The 21806-nt window shown below is 32.8% G+C and overlaps 2 protein-coding genes across 3 annotated transcripts; one reads left to right on the forward strand and one right to left on the reverse strand.

Annotated features, from left to right (window-relative positions):
• Positions 1-944: 944 nt before the first annotated feature.
• Positions 945-9624, forward strand: LOC139889731 (uncharacterized). Its single transcript, XM_071872666.1, has 6 exons — positions 945-1140; positions 5080-5493; positions 5615-5693; positions 7810-7970; positions 8060-8951; positions 9003-9624. The coding sequence occupies exons 1-6, from the start codon at positions 945-947 to the stop codon at positions 9622-9624; spliced, it is 2364 nt and encodes a 787-aa protein (XP_071728767.1).
• Positions 9625-13810: 4186 nt separating this feature from the next.
• On the reverse strand, positions 13811-20778 carry LOC139893122 (uncharacterized). 2 transcript variants are annotated; one of them, XM_071876260.1, is made up of 12 exons: positions 20655-20778; positions 20300-20477; positions 19813-19930; positions 19615-19711; positions 19018-19124; positions 18776-18898; positions 18099-18252; positions 17949-18009; positions 17441-17790; positions 15505-16963; positions 14912-15185; positions 13811-14202 (listed from the first exon to the last, which is right to left on the reverse strand). In XM_071876260.1, exons 2-11 carry the CDS (start codon positions 20425-20427, stop codon positions 14957-14959), a joined length of 2826 nt encoding a protein of 941 aa, XP_071732361.1. In that variant the 5' UTR covers positions 20428-20477; positions 20655-20778; the 3' UTR covers positions 13811-14202; positions 14912-14956. The 2 variants fall into 2 exon arrangements, with proteins under 2 accessions (XP_071732361.1, XP_071732362.1); XM_071876261.1 differs by lacking the exon at positions 20655-20778 and adding an exon at positions 20549-20588.
• Between the last annotated feature and the right edge of the window lie 1028 nt (positions 20779-21806).

Consider the following 21806-nt stretch of genomic DNA (forward strand, 5'->3'; position numbering starts at 1 on the left):
AGAAATGCGTTCTTGACATCTAGCTGATGAACAGGCCAATGTCGAGAAATCGCTAAGCTGAGAACTGTGCGTATAGTTGCCGGTTTAACAACCGGACTGAATGTCTCATCACAATCAACACCAATCTGCTGGCTGCGACCATTAGCAACAAGTCGCGCCTTATACCTGCTTAAGTTACCATCTGCATTAAACTTATGCTTAAATAGCCACATGGAGCGAACTATGTTCGTGTCCGATGGGCGAGGCACAAGCTTCCAAGTACTATTTTTAATTAAAGCATTATATTCGTCAGTCATAGCTTGTTTCCAGTTGAAGTCATGGAGTGCTTCAGAGTAAGAACGGGGAACAGGAGATATAACAGATGTGTAGAGGTTAAATCGTTGGACATGTTTCGTAGTACCAAGGCGAGCACGGGTAATCATAGGGTGAGTAGACAAGGAGGTAGTAGAGGTGGTAGCCTCAGTGGGAGGAGGCTGTGTCTCCGAAAGAGAGGTAGTAGTGGGCTGCGTATTATCAGTAGCCTCATTTGGAGGAGGTTGTGTCTCCGGATGGGAGGTATTAGTGGGTTGCGTATTACCAGTAGCCTCATTTGGAGGAGGCTGTGTCTCCGAAGCAGGATGGGAGTCAGAGAGATGGAACGAGAGGGAGAAGAGATTGGGAGGAGGATCAAGAAAGTCGTAATAGGGAGGTCGAGTCGGTGTCATAGAGCCGAAAGGGAAAGATGTCTCGTCGAAGGTGACATGGCAAGACAGAATGATTTTATTTGTAGTTAAGTCAAGGCAGCGATAGCCCCGATGGTTTGATGGATAGCCGAGAAAGATGCAGGGAGTGGATCGAGGTGCTAGTTTATTTGTGGTGTTAAGGTGTGGATAGCAAAGGCATCCAAAGACGCGGAGATTGGTGTACGTGGGTTTTTGTTGGTAGAGACGGGTGTGTGGTATATCATGATTAATGGCGGAAGAGGGGAGAATATTAAGAAGATGAGCGGCCATGTGAAGTGTTTCCACCCAATAGATTGGCGGAAGATGAGCTTGAAAGAGAAGAGTGCGAATGAGGTTATTAATGGTGCGGAGCATACGTTCGGACTTTCCGTTTTGTTGAGATGTATGAGGACAAGAGAATCGGAATTGAATGCCGTGGGTTTGTAGGAGGTGATGGAATTCGCCGCCATTGTCACATTGGAAAGCTTTTATCTCTTGCTTAAACTGAGTTTGTACAAAGGTGCGGAATTGAATAAATTTAGTTAGTGCTTCGGATTTATTTCGTAACGGAAACACCCATATATCATGTTAAATTTTAGCGATGATGGTAAGAATTGTTATTAGCATTTTTCAAAAAAACATATACTCCGTATCACATTAATTGGACAAACAAACATTGATTGGACTACAAAATCGTTAATTGGACCATGATTAACGAGAAGTACAAATATTCCTAGGGTTCACTAAGTAACTGATATATACCGATCTATTAAATCAAATTTGAACATAAGATCACAAACCAGTCACATGTTTATTAATTAGCACATGTAAACCACATGGGTGGTTCATCTTATATATCAACTACCGTACGTGCCCATATTTATATCATACGGAGTATCAGTTAACACAAATCTACAACATTGACCATTAAGGTTTTACGAGAAAAAATAAAACATTCAATAATGTCAATACACAGATGATACATGTATATATGCATTTCTTAAAATGATCATATATGTTAACATTTAAAATTAAAAATAAAATTGAATTATGTATATGCATAATTACATATGAATAAAGATATGTTTGAGTATGCATATGTACACAGATACATATGTAATGTTTCCTGAATGTATCATGCATATGTATACATATGCATTAGCAGTGTTATAAAAAACCCGATTACTCGCCGATTAATCCCCGATTAATCCTTTTTAGGAGCATTCCGTTCTGATTTTCAAAAATTCGTTTAATTAAACGGTCAATGTCAATTGATGGATCAAAATCGAATTTGGTAATCAAAGTCAGTCAAAGTAAAAAATGGTTAACATTTTAACATGAATTTAACTGGAATTTTATAATTTTGAAGCAAAATGAACAATTTTAGACAATTATGTTAAAAATTATCTTTATATTTATGATTTTTTTCTATAGTTACACATATAATTTTTAAAATTTAATATTTAAACGTATACAGTACAATTCGATTAATCCCCGAATTGCCGATTAATCCTTTCAAAGTCCCGACCGATTAATCCCCGAATACCGAATTTTGCAACCTTGTGCATTAGACCATTCCTAATCATGAATAGTCCCTTCCCATCATATACTGACACATCAGCACTATATCAGCATTTTTTTCTTTTCATTTTTCCTCATCACATACCAGTGTCAACATGACATAGTTCCAGCTTATCGTATGTCTCACCAAATTAATTAAATAATCTAGTTAATCTGCTAGTGTTAAAATCATGGATACAAATAAATAGCACAAATAAATAAAGAAATATGAGATAGGCTCGTGACTTTATGTGCTATCTCATGAAATATTGCATGGCAAACCAGTAAGGACATACCGAGGGCGAGGCTATCACACACAAATGTCAATGTTATCCTCGAGTACAAGGCTATCACAAGCGTATCCCGAGGCCCGAGGCCCGTTGCAATGGTCTTATGAGACTTAGAAATACATATATGACCTTAAGTAATACGAGTAGTATTATTCATATTTTTTAAATAGTGTTACCTGACTAGTTATGGGATTTTTAATGGTCAAGTTCAACTTGTAGCCAAATTTACGTCTGCCACAAATATAGAAGTTTTTTCAAAATTTCAAGGTTGTTGAGAATTGAGTGTCTACAATTTATGTAATCAAAGAGTTTTAGTGAAATTTTGTTGTGGATTAAGCTTGAGGAGGTAAACCACCTAAACTGTTTGTGTTATCACTTTTTCGCCTGGTTACTTTACTGACTATATATCAGTCGAGTGATTTATTATTGAGTTAATCGATCTGAACAAAGTTCTATCATGGCGATGTTCGTTTAAAAGGATTCACACAACACGATAAGAGTCAAACTTGCTTAACGTATAACGTATTTCTATAGCTAGTGATACATCAACGTTTTTGATCCCCATATTTGATGGGAGGATGGATTTTCTGGTATATGGAAGATGACGATTACATAACAGAAATGATGCAATAATTATGGTTTATTAATTTCGGTAATGTATTAAGTTGTAACTTATGCTTTAAGACTGAAATCAAAGCACGATTTGCAAGTAGCTAGTAGTGTTCGTTCGGTTCGGTTGGTTTATGGGTAGTTTATTCGGTTTGATTTTTTCAATTTTCACTCATTTTCCTAGCACCAATTCCATATCAAATTTCCATTTCTTAACCAATCGGATTAAATAAAATCAACTACAATCCGAAAACCGTTAATATTATTAGGTGAAACCGAAAATCTAAAACAAAATCAAATTAGTCAATTCATTTCACTCAAATTATTTTGGGCGATGAGTTAACCGTTTAATGGCAAAACTAATTACGTATTAGAAATGGTGCAATTATTAGTTTTCTTTAAAAACAGATTTAGAAGTTATTGGTCCATTGATAAAAAGCTTTTCATATCTTCAAACCCTCTAAGCATGATAAAATTGTTTTGAGATGATAAAAATCATTTTTGAATTGGAGGTAGGATTTTCGTAAAGCATTTTTATATAAAACTATGACACAATTTTTATAAAAAGCTTTGAAAAAGGTTTTAATACGGAGTAAAAGTATAGAGTTGTAATCATGTGAATCCAAAAATTTCTTTAAAAAAAAGAATTCAATATTTGATTGAAAAAGAATTCAATATTTTTTTTTCCAAGGGACTAATCAGAGTGACAATCACATTTGATTGAAAAAGAATTCAATATTTTTTTTTCAAAAAAAAAAAGATTCCAATTTTTTTGTTTTTTGTTAATCACATGTGATTGGATTTGACATGCAGAATCACATGTAATTGAATTTTACAATCACATGTGATTGGCATGCAGAATCACGTAATTTACTGCATGTCAAATTCAATTATATATGATTGAAAAAAAAAAGTTCAAAATTTTTTTCTTTTCGAAAATAGAAAAAAAATTAATTTTTTTTCAATGACACGAGATTGTTGCGCCACATGTCGCACTCTGATTGATCTCTTAGATCTCAACTTAAAAGTTGAATTCATTTGAATATTATAATCTTTTAATTCTAATTGCCGAAATAGGCATATCGTCGTGGTAGTTAAAGACATCATCTCAACTTTCACTTTCTGCCAATTTTAAAAATTTGGTGCAAAAGGAACAATATAATAGAACCAAAAAAACACATAAAACGTAACAATTTTTGCCAGGCCCGGCCCGACCCAATCCCTGTGCAGGCTGCGCAACTGCACAGGGCCCATCAAAAATAGGGGCCCAAAAAAATATAGTTTATGTTATATGTTTAAGCCCAAAAATAGAAGCTCAATTTACAAAATGAAAAAAGTAGTCTACTAGTCTGGTACGTCCCTAACTCTCAAACCCCTGTTCGTCACTTCGTCCGATACATCATACATCGATCCCAATTCCTATACGTACGTCTCTTTGAGTCTTAACTCTCTTCAATTACACTTAACAAAACTCAAAATTTTCATCTATCAATTGAAGAGAATTCACCTACTGCCTAGTGACTACTCTCCCTTAGTCCCTTGAAGGTAATTCAAATATAGTCTTCGGCAATTTTTTTTATTTTTTTTTTTGTCTTATTTTTTTGTCTTGTTGATTTTGATAATTTAGTTTGTTAATTTTAATCATGTTAATTTTTATGGTTATTGTATGTTAATTTTACATTTTTACTCATATAACATATATTCAATTGTGAATTGTCCATTACTCCATTGTTTGATGTTAATTTTTTAACTTTTATGATTTATAATTTTTTTATAATTGTTGTAACTTGTAACTTTGTAAGTATAAATTAAAGTATAGATTTGTAATTTGAAAGTTTGGCATAACGGATGTCTGATGAAGTGATGATTAGAGAATCTATAGACTATAGATTAATTAATTTTTTATGGTTATTAATCAGGGATGGCTCCCAAACATTTATCCGGTGCTGAAAAACGTAAGAGAAAAAGAAATGATGAAAAAATGAAAAAGTCTCAAGCTGGTTCACTACATAAGTTTTTAAAAAAACCCACTATTGAAGAGCAAGAGCATGTACAAGTAAATGTAGAAGAGGCGAAAGGGCAAGAGCATGTTGAAGAAAAAGAAACGGAAAACGTAGAACATGTCGAGACAAATATAAATGAAGAAGATGGGATACATAACCTTATTGATATATTTGACCCAAGAAGGTGGGAAGGACTTAATTCCGATGAGATTAAACTATTTGTTGAGAAGGGTCCTAAAAGAGATAATAATATAGTTCTTGGTCCAAAAACCAATAACAGAAGGTTTTGTGCAACTATATATACAGGAACTTTATCAAATTTGGAGAAGTGTGATCGACCATGGCTAGTATATTCAAAAGAGTTAGACAAAATATTTTGTTTCTGTTGTAAAGTTTTTAGAAAAGGGCTTCCGAAAGGTGGCTTAGATGGGGAAGGTTATAATGATTGGGGTCATGTTTCGGCTCAGAACACATGAAACTTCACCGGTTCATCTTGAAAATATGACCAAATGGTATGATATGCGTAAAATGTAACGTCCTCCCAATAGGGTCTGGAAGGAACGTCACTAATATCAAAACATACCAACATATTATAATAAACGAGGACAATACTAAATGATGAATTTAACTTTAATGAGTACGCAGCGGAAAATGAAATGTCGTTACAATGACAGGAATAACAATATCATAAATGTTCACATGCAGAAGTAATAAATGCGATATCTCTTGATCCTATGTCCAAGTAGCATCACATAAGCAGTAAGTATAAGAGCTTGAATCAAACAGCACCTGAGACAAAACATGCTAAAGTGTCAACCAAAAAGGTTGAGTGAAGTTCATAGGTTTAACAAAAAGTTTGTCGTTGTTTTAGACCACAAGATTTAGTTTGTAAAGTTGATCTCCCGCAGGATCAAAAAGTTATGCCAATGCGTGATATTTAGACTAAACGTTCAATTTTTGCCCCATGACAAGTTGTGTATGTCCTTGTCGGTTTAATTTCATTATTAAGTAATACAATGACTTGGTCAAATGTATCGGGGACGTTACTCCCGATAGGCCTACCCCCAATAATTAAGCATGCCGCAACAATTAAAAATATCACTGTAGGGACTTAGTCGGACATAGCCGGGTATAGCATAGTTTAACAGTTTGGTACTTGTGTCTAAAGTGTAAAAAGTAAAAACAGCATGTGTCTCACCCCAAGTAAAAGTAAGTAAGTTTGCTAGCAATAAAGAGGGGCTATGAATTCACTTTAGTAAGTAGAGAGAGAGTTATTCTTCAGAATAAAGAGTTGAACGAGTGAGCAGGAAAGTCAACCTATTGACATTTAAGAGTAGTTAAGTGTTTTGCCCATGTTTAAGTTTAAGTATGTGTTTAAGTATAGTTTGTTTTACTAAGTTTCTATTCCTAGTAAGTTACTATTTTTATAAAGTTTCCATTTTTAGAAAGTTTCTTATTTTACTAAGTTTCTATGACTAAAGAGTTTCTACTTTTATCAGTGTTTTCCATTTTAGGATACTTGTCGTATTAGATAAGCTTCCAATCACCCCTTTCTCTTCGAATGGCTAATTTAGATCTAGGGGCTTGAGCCATAGGACCCTTTAAATCGGAAATCCAAACCCTCTGCCTAGAATCTCATAGAAACCATTCGTCAAGAAAGTTCGAAGATCTATACATCTCTAATACATATCCCAAAATATTTTTATGTTACAATATAAGTAGTAGGTTATAGGTGCTAGTAATAGTAATAGTGTATACATGTTATTTATTTTATTTTTAATTGCATATAATTTATAACATTATTTACATGTTTCGGTAAAAATAATAACAGAAGTAAAAAGTAAAAAGTAAAAAAAAATAAAAAGTAAGAAAAGAATACTTACTAGTAGTAATTCTTCAAAGAGAGAATGAGAGAAATTTTGGTGTGAGTTTGAATGAGAAATGAGGGGTATTTATACTTGAAAAAATTAGGTAAAAAGAATAAAATAATTAAAAGAAAAAGAAATATTTTAATTCTTAATGGAATTTTAAAATTAAAAAGTATTAAATGTTAGGTCATGGGATAATGCACAAAATAAAATAATAAAAGTAGTTTTTCCATTACAATTTTTAATTAAAAAGTAATTTATTTATTTATTTATTTTTTTATATTTATTTTAAGGATTTTTTTATATAAATAAACAAATTGATTTAATGCTTTTCCATGAATATTTGTCAATAATATTTTATTTTATTTTATTTTTATTTTTTTATTTAATTAATAAATACAAATTTTGCATAAAAATAATAAATAATTCGGTATTTTGTATTTTTAATAATAATTATGATTTTAATTATTAAACTATAGTTTTAGTAAGTTTGTAAATATTATTACATTTATATATAATTGGATTTATTATATAGTTAAATATATAATACATTAACTAAATAATAAAAGTGATACAAAGTTTATATACTTAGTTAAATTATGTCAAATTATATAAATTAATAATATATTATTTATTTAAGCGTACATTGTTGACAAAATTACTATTCGGTCAATATTTAATTGTATATAACAACCCTTAATACATATAGTCAGACAGATAACCCTAGGGTTAATTCAGTAAATTTAGAAGTCGAAAAGTGAGGGTTGTTACATAAAAGTTTGAAGTTAAATGAAACAATTGATAAACTTCAATATGAACAAATGAAGAAAGAAAGAGATTATTGGATGCAAGTCCTTTTGAGAATTGTTGCAGTAGTGAAATTTCTAGCTAAACATAGTTTAGCTTTCCGTGGATCAAAAGAAAAGTTGTACCAAAAAGGTAATGATAAGTATTATTGTTTTTGTTTCGCGACCACTAAATAGTTTTTGTTTCATTTCCACTTATTATTTATTAAATGTATTGAACAGGTAATGGAAATTTCTTGGGGCTCATTGAGATGTTAGAAGAGTTTGACCCGGTTATTAAAGAGCATGTGCGACGAATCACTAATGATGGGCTTCATGTGCATTATCTTGGGCACAAGATTCAAAACGAGCTAATTCTTATGCTAGGTGAAGAGATTAAAAAACAAATCATAAAGGACGTAAAGGAAGCAATGTACTACTCAATCATACTTGATTGTACTCCCGATTCTAGTAATCAAGAACAAATGAGCATGATAGTGAGGTATGTAAAGTTCACATCTAATTCCGTTATTGTTATGGAGTCTTTTTTAGGGTTTTTGAATGTTAATGACACCACGGGAAAAGGTTTATTTGATACTACGGTTGCTGAGTTAAAGTGTCTTGGTCTTGATATAAATGATATGCGAGGTCAAGGATATGATAACGGTGCAAACATGAAAGGAATACATAATGGAGTTCAAATGAGATTTTTAAAGGAGAATCCTAGAGCATTTTACACTCCTTGTGGTTGTCATTCACTTAATCTTACATTATGGGATATGGCTAACAGTTGTGTTAAAGGAAAGAACTTTTTTGGACAGATCCAACATATATATACTATTTTTCATAATTCTATTAATCGATGGGAAATTTTGAAAGATAATGTTAAAGATTTGACTCTTAAGCCATTGTCTCAAACTCGTTGGGAAAGTCTTGTTGAGTGTCTTAAAGCTATTAAAACGCAACTTGTTGACATACGAGAAGCTTTACTTGAGGTTGGAGAAAAAGATAATGATGCTGCAATTGCTAGTGAAGCAAATTCAATAGCAGAAAAAGAACTTGGTGAATTTGACTTTTTAGTATCAATTGTCATTTGGTATCAAGTATTAAACGAGGTGAACATTGTGAGTAAAAAGTTACAATCAAAAGATATGCATATTGAGATTGCTATCAAAGAAATAAACAGTTTGATTGAGTTCTTCAAGGATTATAGAGACACTGGTTTTTCACAAGCAATTGATGAAGCTAAGGAGATTGCAGTTAAAATGAATGTTGACCCAATATTTACACAAAAACGTTTGATTCATAGGAAAAAAAGATTTGATGAGAGTTCATGTAGCCAAGAAGTTTCATTTACATCAGAAGAGACTTTCAGAGTAAATTATTTCTTATACATTGTGGATAAAGCTATTCTTTCTCTTGAAGCAAGATTTGATCAATTTAAAAACTATGAGAAGTTATTTGGTTTCTTATTTCCGCATAACTTGAGGGGAATTGAAGATAAAGATCTAAAGTCATCTTGTGATTTTTTGGAAACAAAACTCAAGTTTGAAGGAATATCGGACATCGATGGTCATGAACTTTATATGGAGTTGAGTTCTTTTGACATAATAGGAGCCGGTGAATTTAAAAACCCTTTAGATATTCTAATTCATTTGAATGAGGCTCAAGAAAATTTTCCAAACGCAAGGATTGCATATAGAATATTATTGACTTCCAGTTACAGTGGCATCTGCAGAAAGGAGTTTTTCAAAGTTGAAATTATTGAAAAATTACCTAAGATCCACAATGTCCCAACAAAGACTTAGTGGATTGGCGATGATGACTATTGAGAATGAAATCTTAGAAAGTATAAACTGTGAAGAAGTGATAAAACAATTTGCTACCAAGAATGCGAGGAGAGCTTCAAAGATCATTTGTTAGCTATTATGGTATGTAATTCTAATGCTATATGCTTTGTCTTTAATGATATTGCGTAAGTTGTCGTTTTTTAAATAGCTTATATTGTTAGTTGGGACTTAGGGGCCTTTTTTTCGCCTCGCACTAGGCCTCTAAATTCTCAGGACCGGCCCTGATTTTTGCGTTGCTAAGATGTTTCCAACTTTTTTAACAATACTGTTCATACTACGTGTCATAACATGCATCTACTGATAAAAATCTACTCGTTAACGATCAAATAAGAGTAAATTCATAGCTAGTGGTAACAAAGACTTTCGTTTCTAGCTATAAACACCATCGTTGCATCTACTAGAAACAGAAAAAAAAAAAAAAAAAAAAAAAAAAAAAAAATGGAACAAACAAAAGAAAATTATATGGCCATGGAAGATCTAGTAATTGACATATTTTATTATCTATATATCTAAAAGAAATGGCCCAAGTGAATACTCAAGTTTAGAAGCTTTATAAACTTACAACAAACTTTTTATTTTTTATAATTTAACCACAACCTTCATAATAGTTAACTTCATGGTTTTTATAAACTTACCAAAAACTTTTCACAATTTATAATTTAACCATAAAACTTCTCATTCATTATAAATCGCCCACACAATTTTTACTATCTAATAAATATTCATTATTATTAATATTATTATTATCAAATAAATCACATAATTTTTCACTTTATTATTGTTTAACTTTTTTTCCTCATTACAAAATTAGCCACGTAACTCATTTCTTAATAACTTTTTATTGTTATATATATATATATATATATATATATATATATATATATATATATATATATATATATATATATATATATATATATATATATATATAAATATATATATATATATATATAATATAAATACTTTTTCTATTTTATTAAATAATTTGTATCAATCATTGATGTACGTCTCACTTTATTAATTGAGCATTTGGGTCTTTTCTCTCGACAAGACGAAAACTAAAACAAAAAATGATGAATAATTACTTTCACGCTTATTACAAATCAATCACGTAATTATTTTGGGTTCTTCCCTATATACCTAAAAGAGATAGCCCAAGTGAATAGTCAAGTTTAGAAGCTTCACAAACTTACAACAAACTTTTTATTTTTTATAATTTAACCACAACCTTCATAATAGTTAACTCCATGGTTTTTATAAACTTACCACAAACTTTTCACATTTTATAATTTAACCATAAAACTTCTAATTCAATATAAATCGTCCACACAATTTTTACTATCTAATAAATATTCATTATTATTAATATTATTATTATTATTATCAAATCAATCACATAATTTTTCACTTTATTATTGTTTAACTTTTTTTCATCATTACAAAATTAACCACGTAACTCATTTTTTAATAACTGTTTTATTGTTATATATATATATATATATATATATATATATATATATATATATATATATATATATATATATATATATATATATATATATATATATATATATATATATAGTGGTAAGGGAAATAACCAATCGGGGGGAAGCGGGGGGAAGCAAAAATTATTTTTTTTTTTTCGTTTTTTGAAAAAACTTTGTTCACGAACATTATAAATTGGATGAAAATATGAATATTTAATAAATACACTTTGTGATAAATGTTTTTATTTTGGCGGAAAAACGCTCGAAAAAGTAATATATAAAAATTATCGTGTTTTTCGAGCGTATGTTGAGGTTTTAGATATTAGGGTTTAGATATTAGGGTTTATAGGGTTTAGATATTAGGGTTTAGAAATTTAGGGTTTAGGGTTTAGATTTAGGGTTTAGATTTAGGATTTAGATTGAGTTTTTAACACGAACGGTTTAGAGTTTAGGGTTTAGGGTTTGGTGTTTTGGATTTATGGAATAAACCCAAAACACCAAACCCTAAACTCTAAATCGGGCTAAATTTTACTTCACAAAACATGAAGAAAAAAAACGTTACCATTCTTTACGAACAATATTATCTTGAATGTTATTTTTGTCGATCGATTTCCCGCCAAAATAATAACATTCATCACGAAGTGTCTTTTCTAAATGTTCATATTTTCATCCAATCTATAATGTTCGTGAACAAAATTTTTCAAAAAATGGGAGAAAAAAATAATTTTGCTTCCCCCCGCTTCTCCCCGATTGGTTACTTCTCCATATATATATATATATATATATATATATATATATATATATATATAGTGGTAGGATCAAGAGGGAAGTAACCAATCGGGGGGAAGCAACAACTTTTTTTTTCGTTTTTTGAAAAAACTTTGTTCACGAACATTATAGATGGGATGAAAATATGAACATTTAGTAGAGACACTTTGTGATAAATGTTTTTATTTTGGCGGAAAAACGCTCGAAGAAGTAATATATAACAATTATCGTGTTTTTCGAGCGTATGTTGAGGTTTAAATATTAGGGTTTATAGGGTTTAGATATTAGGGTTTAGAAATTTAGGGTTTAGGGTTTAGATTTAGGGTTTAGATTTAGGATTTAGATTGAGTTTTTAACACGAACGGTTTAGAGTTTAGGGTTTAGGGTTTGGTGTTTTGGGTCCATAAGACCCAAAACACCAAACCCTAAACCCTAAACTCTAAATCGGGCTAAATTTTACTTCACAAAACATGGACAAAAAAACGTTCATATTCTTCACGAACAATATTATCTTGAATGTTATTTTTGTCGATCGTTTTCCCACCTAAATAATAACATTCATCACGAACTGTCTCTTCTAAATGTTCATATTTTCGTGTGATCTTGATGCCGGAAAAAAAAAATTCCAAAAAAAACGAAAAAAAAAAATTTGCTTCCCCCCGATTGGTTACTTCCTCATTGATTCTGCCCCTATGTATGTATGTATATGTATATGTATATGTATATGTATATGTATATGTATATATATATATATATATATATATATATATATATATATATATATATGGGCAGGATCAATGGGGAAGTAACCAATCGGGGGGAAGCGGGAGGAAGCAAAATATTTTTTTTTCTGTTTTTTTTTTGGAAGTTTTTTTTCCGGCATCAAGATCACACGAAAATATAAACATTTAAAAGAGACACTTCGTGATGAATGTTATTATTTAGGCGGGAAAACGATCGACAAAAATAACATTCAAGATAATATTGTTCGTGAAGAATATGAACGGTTTTTTTTCTTCATGTTTTGTGAAGTAAAATTTAGCCCGATTTAGAGTTTAGGGTTTAGGGTTTAGGGTTTGGTGTTTTGGGTTTATTCCATAAACTCAAAACACCAAATCCTAAACCCTAAACTCTAAACTCTAAACCGTTCGTGTTAAAAACTCAATCTAAATCCTAAATCTAAACCCTAAATCTAAACCCTAAACCCTAAATTTCTAAACCCTAATATCTAAACCCTAATATCGAAACCCTAATATCTAAATCCCAATAGCTAAAACCTCAACATACACTCGAAAAACACGAGAATTGTTATTTATTACTTCTTCGGGCGTTTTTCCGCCAAAATAAAAACATTTATCACAAAGTGTCTCTACTAAATGTTCATATTTTCATCCCATCTATAATGTTCGTGAACAAGGTTTTTTCAAAAAACGAAAAGGAAAAAAAAAAGTTTTTGCTTCCCCCCGATTGGTTACTTCCCTCTTGATCCTACCACTATATATATATATATATATATATATATATATATATATATATATATATATATATATATATATATATATATATATATATATATATATATATATATATAGTATTTCCTATTTTATTAAATACTTTGTACCAATCGTTGATGTACGTCTCACTTTATTGATTGAGCATTTAGGTCTTTTCTCTCGACAAGACGAAAACTAAAACAAAAAATGATTAATAATTACTTTCACGCTTATTACAAATCAATCACATAATTATTTTGGGTCCTTCCTCGACAAACAATAAATAAATAAAAATGATAAATAGTTACTTTCTCAATAATTAGCTATGTAAGGATGAAGAACCAGCGCAAAGTCAGGTCGCCCAACTAGTTGTCATTCAATGTACACTGAAAATAACAAAGATTGAATTCAAATCCGGACGAATCGATGTGCATGACATGACGATGTTCGAAGTATACAAAAAAGAAATCAATTTAATGACAACACATAAGAACGGTAAATGTAGTTGAACCCAGTTCCTAAATATACCCTAATCGTCTCTTTACAATGTAAAAAAAGCAAAACACAATTTCTTAAGTGACGAGAGATATTATCCATGTTCATATATATGTGTCAACAAAATTTGTAACAACAATGTATCAGCTTATACCTTGTCCAAAAAGGGGTTAATCTCTGGATTTGAGCAATTTTTTGGGTGTAGAACAGCTAGCATAATGCCTTGTTTTTAAACATAAAGTCTGGCTTGATATGATATTCTTCATTCACCCAAGACAAACTTGGAGCGCGCCCTGCATAAAAGCAATAGCATGAGACAATAAGTTACGCGCCGTTAAATGGGCGTGAAATTCTGACCTGGCCATTTTTAATGCCCCTAACGTCTGTTACGGGGCATAAAAAATGACGCATATGGGTGTCAGTTTCATCTTCAACGGGCAACAAAACGGGCTTGAGATCCACATGGCGCTTTCTGGTTGGTTTTCGCATTATAGATGTTGCCAAATGGCTAAATTTGTTTTTTTCTGATCACTTTTTCAATTATAAATACCACACTTATTTACTGATTTTTTCACACAACTTTCTCATAATCTCCCTAATTCACCACTATTTTTTACACTATAAATTTGTCAATGAAATTATAAAATGGCGTCTGAAGGCGAAATTTTAATGGATTTTGTTCAGCAATACGTGGGACAATCTTCGCAACCTCGAAATGTAATGTTAAGGTATGATACCATCAAAAATATATTCTTCAGAAAATTTGGACTATTACTGAAATAATTACACTTTTCTAATCATATTCGAGAACGTAATTGTATATAAAAAAAACCTAAACTGTTTAGAGAAAGAAATGCTTCGGATAAAATTACACTGAACAGTTCCGATACGTACAAATGTATTTGTATTGACCCAACGTCCCAACCCGTCCATTTGGTACTCAAGTCAAAAGTAGTTAAAACTAAAATTCCTGTGTGTGTGTGTGAGAGGGGGAGAAAGTACCTTCTATATACAATTCAGCAACTAACATCGTAGCTGTGGGGCCACCTATTTGATTGCAGAAGAGACTGCTGAAGCCTCTGAAATCAAAGATGCGGGTTGTCGGGCCTGAAGACAAGCTCCTATGTCGAACGGACGAAGCTCAGATCCATCGAACAAAAGATTGACACCTGGCAACATGGTTTCCCCACTGTCCTTATCATCTGATTCAGCTTTACTACTACTGTCTTCATTTATTTTTACGGTGTCTTCATAAGCTGGACCCAAAGCATATGATCTGCAGCGTTCATTGAATGTTTAATGAAAAAAAGAAACAATGTTTACAAGTTATTACAAAGTTCAAACCAGTTTTTATTAACACCGTCTTCACCATATGCAAATGCATAAAATCTCCTAAAACGTTTTTTTTGAAAAATTCAGTTATGCAATCATACTTGGAACACTTTTTTTTTTTTAGAAAAAGGTAAATATGAAAACAGTACAAAACTTGGCCCATAACCAACATGCCCGCCCCATTTCAATTCTCACCTCTCTTTCAACTCTATAGAAATATAACGGGCATTTCAAACAAACGATAAATACATTTCATAACATACCTTAAAAGGTTACCATCAAAACTCAGAACTTCAGTACGACAACGTTGCCTGTTGGCAAGTTTCAATCTCTGTGAATCACTCGTTCCCAAAATCGGAGAAGACGGTTCAGTAACAGGATTCCATCTTTGACTTGCGTACGTCATGAGTTGACCCTTTTGAGTCCTCGGTTGATCCCTTTGGTAAAGCATTTTTGCACTAGAACCTGAATACTGATATTCAGAAGAGATCTCATTTAACCTTCGTCTCAGTTCTTGCATCGAATCATGATAATTGGTAAATGAACTTGTTTGAAGTAACTGCGACGAAACCACTCTTTTACATATAAGATTGCATAACTTTGGACTAAATAAAGGAATCCCAAACTCTACACATAGTGGGACCCATTCATATTTCGAATCATCAGGTGCAAACGCGTTGGTGCTTTCTTTATATAACTTCAACAAACGAATATAACCAACGGTCCATAGAGACATTTTATCCCCTAAATCACGCAACAAGGAATTCATTTTTAAGCTTTCGTTTGTATCTAACCCTAATTCCTTGCTTACAACAGCGAATGAATCATCGCAGTTCTTCAACGGCAAGGGTACATCTACAGTGTTCATTTTTACCGAATCGTTAAGTTCAAACATGCTAAACGGCTGTACTAATACAGCTGTGTGTTTGAGAAGTGAATTTAAACAATGTAAAAGTATACTTCCTTTAACCAAATTTCCTTGAAACCTGGCGCCTAAACCCGCAACTGTGGACCCATCCCAAGACCATAAAAGGGCTTTCTCGCAACCAGCCAAAGGTGCAGGAAGCAATCTTAAACATTGACCTTTCATTAGAATGACTGATACGGGCCCACAACCAATAGCTGAGTATAATACTAAATTCATCCATGGTGACATGGAGGAATGTGAAGGCGGGCCAAAATGAACCGGGCCTTTGGGTCCCGGTAATAACGACGAAACGGGAAGTGGAACCATCGAAACTATAATGTCGTAGTCACGTCTAAACAAACTATCAAGTGTCGTTGCCGGAAGATTAGCCAAACTTTCACACCGTAATATATCTACTCTGTATTTTCTCACTTTTGTTTTCACAACGTTTTCAACATCAACGGTGTTTCCGTTTACAGTGATACCAGAATTGTCAGCAAGTGAGCCCAAATCACTCGCAGCAGGTCCGGAATCTTCTTTTAGTGACATGTCAGCAACCATAGAAGTGACTTCGTCATTGGTTGACGAACTGATGCCAGGTGTGATGCCAGGTGTGTGTAATTCATCAGGTAACAATCCTCCAGATGTTAAGCACTGGAGAATAATTCGAAGGCTAAATGCATGGTTGGCAAATTCCTGCAGCTCTCCCTCAAATTTTGTTCCTTCTAAAGTGCTTAGATCTTTGCAAAGATCATCAATGCTAGCATAACCTAGTTTTCCGGCTTCATATAGTGTTACCGCATGAGATTTTAAGCCTGAAAAAAGACACAAAAAGAAGATACTATTTGACTGAACAAATGCGATAATAAAAATAAACAAATATCCCTCAAAAGCAAAATAAAAGTAGAAAGAGACCAAGATTGTAAAAGTTGCGAGTCAGTCAATACATTGGAGGGGACGAGTCAAGCTGACCAAGATTGTAAAAGTTGCGAGTCGGTCAATACATTGGAGGGACGAGTCGGGCTGACCAACAATGACTTTTAGTAAAATAAACATAGATATAAATATTAGACATACATATTTCAAACATAGATATAGGACACAAAATCTTATTTGAGAAAACAATTAAATTTTGACCAACTTTGACTTTGACCGACTTAGACCCGACCCGGCCCGACTTTGAACGAACTTTTTAGGCATTTTTGGGAGAACAGGTTAATCCCAAAACCAAAGTGTCGGCCGACTCAAAAAACTTTTACAATAGTGAAAGAGACTAAGAAGTGAAAACTAACCGGGTGAAACAGAACCCATCATCAGATATGATGTTATGTTAGCATCAACGACAAATGCAACACGTGCATAAGCAGAGTTTGAACCATGGTTTTCTATCCCTAGAGTATCTTGTTGAAATAAACCATCATCGGCAGACACAAGAGTAGCAAGAGAACCTTCTTCATCAGTAAGTGAATTAGTAGTTTGTTCTTGAAAAATGGAACCCGGGTCGATTAGTTTTACTGCCCATCCTAATCGACAAGCAAAAGAAGCAGCAGCCTGCAGCTGAGGAAGTTCAGCTTGTAACGTTGTTGCCAACTCAGTAACAGTTGAGTTCTCACTTGAAACCACAAAAACAGCATAAAGCAACCTGTAAAGTAAAGTTAGCACGGCACATATTTTCACTATCCTTCTTTGCATAATAAACCATAAGAGTGGCAATATGTTAATATCATGTTTTATCTCTGTCAGATCAAAATAATTAAAATCCATAAGTTGAAGCAAAATAAGACAGCACAAATGACTTACTCCTCTATAGGGTCTTCATATGACTGCTCTCTGTTGGAAACAAACCCTTCAAGCCTGGACACTGAATCAGTGAATTACACATCAAAATTTGAGATTCGTGAACAGAATAACAAGTGAGGTAATGTGCACTCGGTCAAAAGATATTATTACCTTTGAAACGGTCATCAGCATAAACAGGAACATCAAAGTAGACTAGCCCTCGTCGATAAAGACCCTTGATGACAACGGGATCAAAAAGTACAAATGCATTTGCTTCCTCCTTGCAAATCTTGTCAATCGTTGCTGATTCTTCTTCTGAAAGTTTCTGCAACAAATGCATGATTAAAAAAAAAGTGGGCTGAAATATTCATAGTTGTTAATTTTCAAAATTATTTGGGGTAAACAACATATCCAAGTGTACCAAATAGGCTAAAACTAAAAACCCACTTGTTATTTTGCAGGTTAAAATGAGTCACAATTGTAACAAAGCAACTTAAGAGGCATCATTATGTTAGTTTAATGCTTTTGATGATGCTAACTAGTTTTTTTACAACGAATAAAATTTTAAAATCCTGTTATATTGGTTATCATAAAGATTCAAATGAATTGAAAAACAGTGGGTTAACCCTGAAGCAGCCCAAACGCATTTAAAAAGCCTTTATAATGGCCCATTTTGACTTTAAAAACCTTTAAAATGGCTTATTTTGACATGTTACACAACCGGCCCATTTGTCACCTCTTATAGCCAACAAAGGAAAACATTTCATTTCAAATGTTTCAAACACATAGAGATATTGAATTGATTACTCCATTGACAATTTCATGATGAAAGTTTCATCAAATCTCACCTTAAACTCTTCTAAGGTAAAGTTCACAAGGCAAACTCCCCACCATGGTTCAATTGCGAAGTCCACAGGATATGTAGGCAACGATTCCTTGGCTATGGACTTATTCAGCTTCCACATGATTTTCTGGAGAGCTCAATATCAGTATGGATAATTAGACGAAATCAGCACAATGTTTTTAAGTACAATTAGAATGTAAATTGCACCTAAAACACTCGAGATAAAGAAACTTAATTCAACACTACCTTGGATCTACATTTGTTCATGACATCGATAAATTCGTTTCTGCCTATACCAGTGAGTCGCAGGGCATCTGCTGCGCTGAAATTTGGAATGCTATCGTAAGGTTGCTCTGCAGATAATATGAACATAAGACTTATCTCGGATACAAAATGGAAACGCTGAAAAAGGTATTATGAGAAGAAAAAAAGATGCAGACGTCCCGCATCTGATTTTAGAAGAAAAACCTAACATGAATAGTACTTCCTGATGGCTGACTAGTTACTTATGAGATATATGGGTAGCATGTAACGTACATAAGCACTTGTAAATGCGTTTAAAGTCAAATTTGTGATGTTACACCCATCAAATCAATGGAAAAAGGGCATAGCATTGTAACATTTATAACAACAGAAAGTACTCCCAAGTATCTTCAAAATGTTAACTTATTAACGGTGAGCCTCAGGGCCTCGATTTTGTAATTGCTGAAAAAAACTTAAGGATGCCACAGGCATCTATTGTGCACCTTTTTTCAATAATAGTATCACCAACACAAATCATAATAGTTTCATATCCACAAAATTAGAAACAAAATCAGTTAAAATAATGTAACAAAAAGTTACCATTTTTCATGACATCGAATATCATATCACAATAGTATCTAAATGGAGAAATCCTCATTACACGGCAAACATAATCAGCAAGATGATAAGGAAACAGCTGCAAAAGCAAAAAAAAAAAAATTATAATTATTAGAGTCAATAATTTTGGAGTCCAGTTACAAGAACGAGAGCACGTCCTTCATTTTTATAAGTACACACCGCTAAGTTCCTTCGAAGATAACGCATCATATCCTCGTAATATTCTGCTTCTCGGCATACTTTACGAACAAAAGACGTGTTCCATTGGAGCCTTTTCTTTATACAATGTTCTGTTATCCTGCAAAACGTACAAGGATAGGTTCTAACTACTTACTGGTGTAAGTTAATACTAATCACTAACCTAACAGTATTTTATAGGATTCATCTAATATATAGCTGTATTTCGTAAATCTATATCAACAACAATTTCTTAACTAACATTCAAAAGCTCGAATTACCTACTTGTAAGTTAATACTAATCACTGACCTATGAATTAACATCAGTTGATTTTAGTAATTTTACATCACATTTCAGTCAGATCTGTGTTTGACCAAGTTTGACCAATTTTGATCAAACAAATCCAATTCCGAACTAATAAATCCGACTTCTACGGACTAAATTGGACTTATGACAGCATTGATTGATTGAATAATTTTGATTTAGTACCTTCGATGCCATTCATCTTTGGAATTCAAAGTAGATTGAAGTCTCTTAGGAAGACTCTCCCAAGCACATTCTTCTTTAATCGCTCTCAATAACAACTGTTCCTCAATCGTCGTCGGCACGTGCAGCATACTTGATCAATCTATTCAATACGTGTAACTAATCAACTGATGATGCGCACCTGCAAACAAATCAAATGATAGCTGATTTGACTATAATTATAAAATTCAAACTAAAACAAGTTGCACATACGAGTACTTAATAAGCACAATTTGTTGAACACGGAATGAAATAACTCATCGTAATGGATGAGTATATTATGCAGTAAGAAATGTGTAAGAATTGAGAGAATTTGTACCAGTAAATTTGCTGGTAGATCGATGGAAGTTGAACTAGGGTTTTATTAGATCTTGAAATTGACGAGACAAGAGACCGAGAGAAGTGTTAAATTTTGAAGCACTGTGGGTCCCACTTATTGAATTCCGTTTTTAATTTTTTTTTTCGGCAAAAAGAGAGCATATGTTATATGTTATAAAGTTATAAATATGTTATATGTTATATGTTATAAATATTAAAGGAAAGGATAATTTATCAAAAAGATGAAAAACCTAGGATTACAATAAAATAAAAAAGACTACCGGCACATAAAGCCTATCCAAAAAATTACAACTAACCAATAAGCCTAATGGAACAAATCAAAAGTGCTCATAATCTAAAGTTACAAGCATACAGAAAGCAAAATTGACCTGTTGACCGTTGTTGACTTGTCATGAAATTGAAATCCTTTCAAGAGAACTTATCATATTGATCTTGTTGAAGACTTGAGCATAGAACAAGGAAGACTCGTCTTGAAAACCCAAAACGAGCAACCCAAGAACATGAACATTGAATGGACCAGAATTCATGCTTTAGAATCATTTTCATGAACCATAAAATCAACATTCACACTGCTCATATTACCACCATGCAACTTAGTGCATAAAATGTCTATTGTAATCTTGACCCAAAATAAATAAGCTTGCCACATAAACCATTACACTCATTGAACCAACAAACCTGTAGAAATCAGGTATGAAAACAGATAATCGGATTGGTTTTGAATCGTGAAACACTTTCCTAATTAAGTTTTTCGCCTCTCACAAGCCTTGGGTTAACACGAAATCTCAATTGGGATAAGACAAGAACGATTTTGTTTCCACGCAAAAAGAAATCAAAATCACGAATTAAAGAATCTGTGTGTGTTTTCTGTATGTGTTTTTATGAATGCAAAAAACTATTGAGGAAAAATGAATATAATCAGTTTTCAACAATTTTTAATGAAGAGTTACCATGAAGAGTCATAACTCTTCAAATTAGGCGGGAAAATCAGTTATACGAGAAGGTATAACTCTTGGCTGGTATTTTGTCCAGATACATAGCGAGACCCCAGCCAGGGGCGCTGCCCCTTGGACCCCGCCAGGAGCGCTGCCCCTCGGACCCCGCAAGGGGGCGCATTCCCCTTGACCCCCGC

Source organism: Rutidosis leptorrhynchoides, chromosome 2 (assembly GCF_046630445.1).
Source record: "Rutidosis leptorrhynchoides isolate AG116_Rl617_1_P2 chromosome 2, CSIRO_AGI_Rlap_v1, whole genome shotgun sequence".
In the NCBI taxonomy this organism is placed as follows: Eukaryota; Viridiplantae; Streptophyta; class Magnoliopsida; order Asterales; family Asteraceae; genus Rutidosis; species Rutidosis leptorrhynchoides.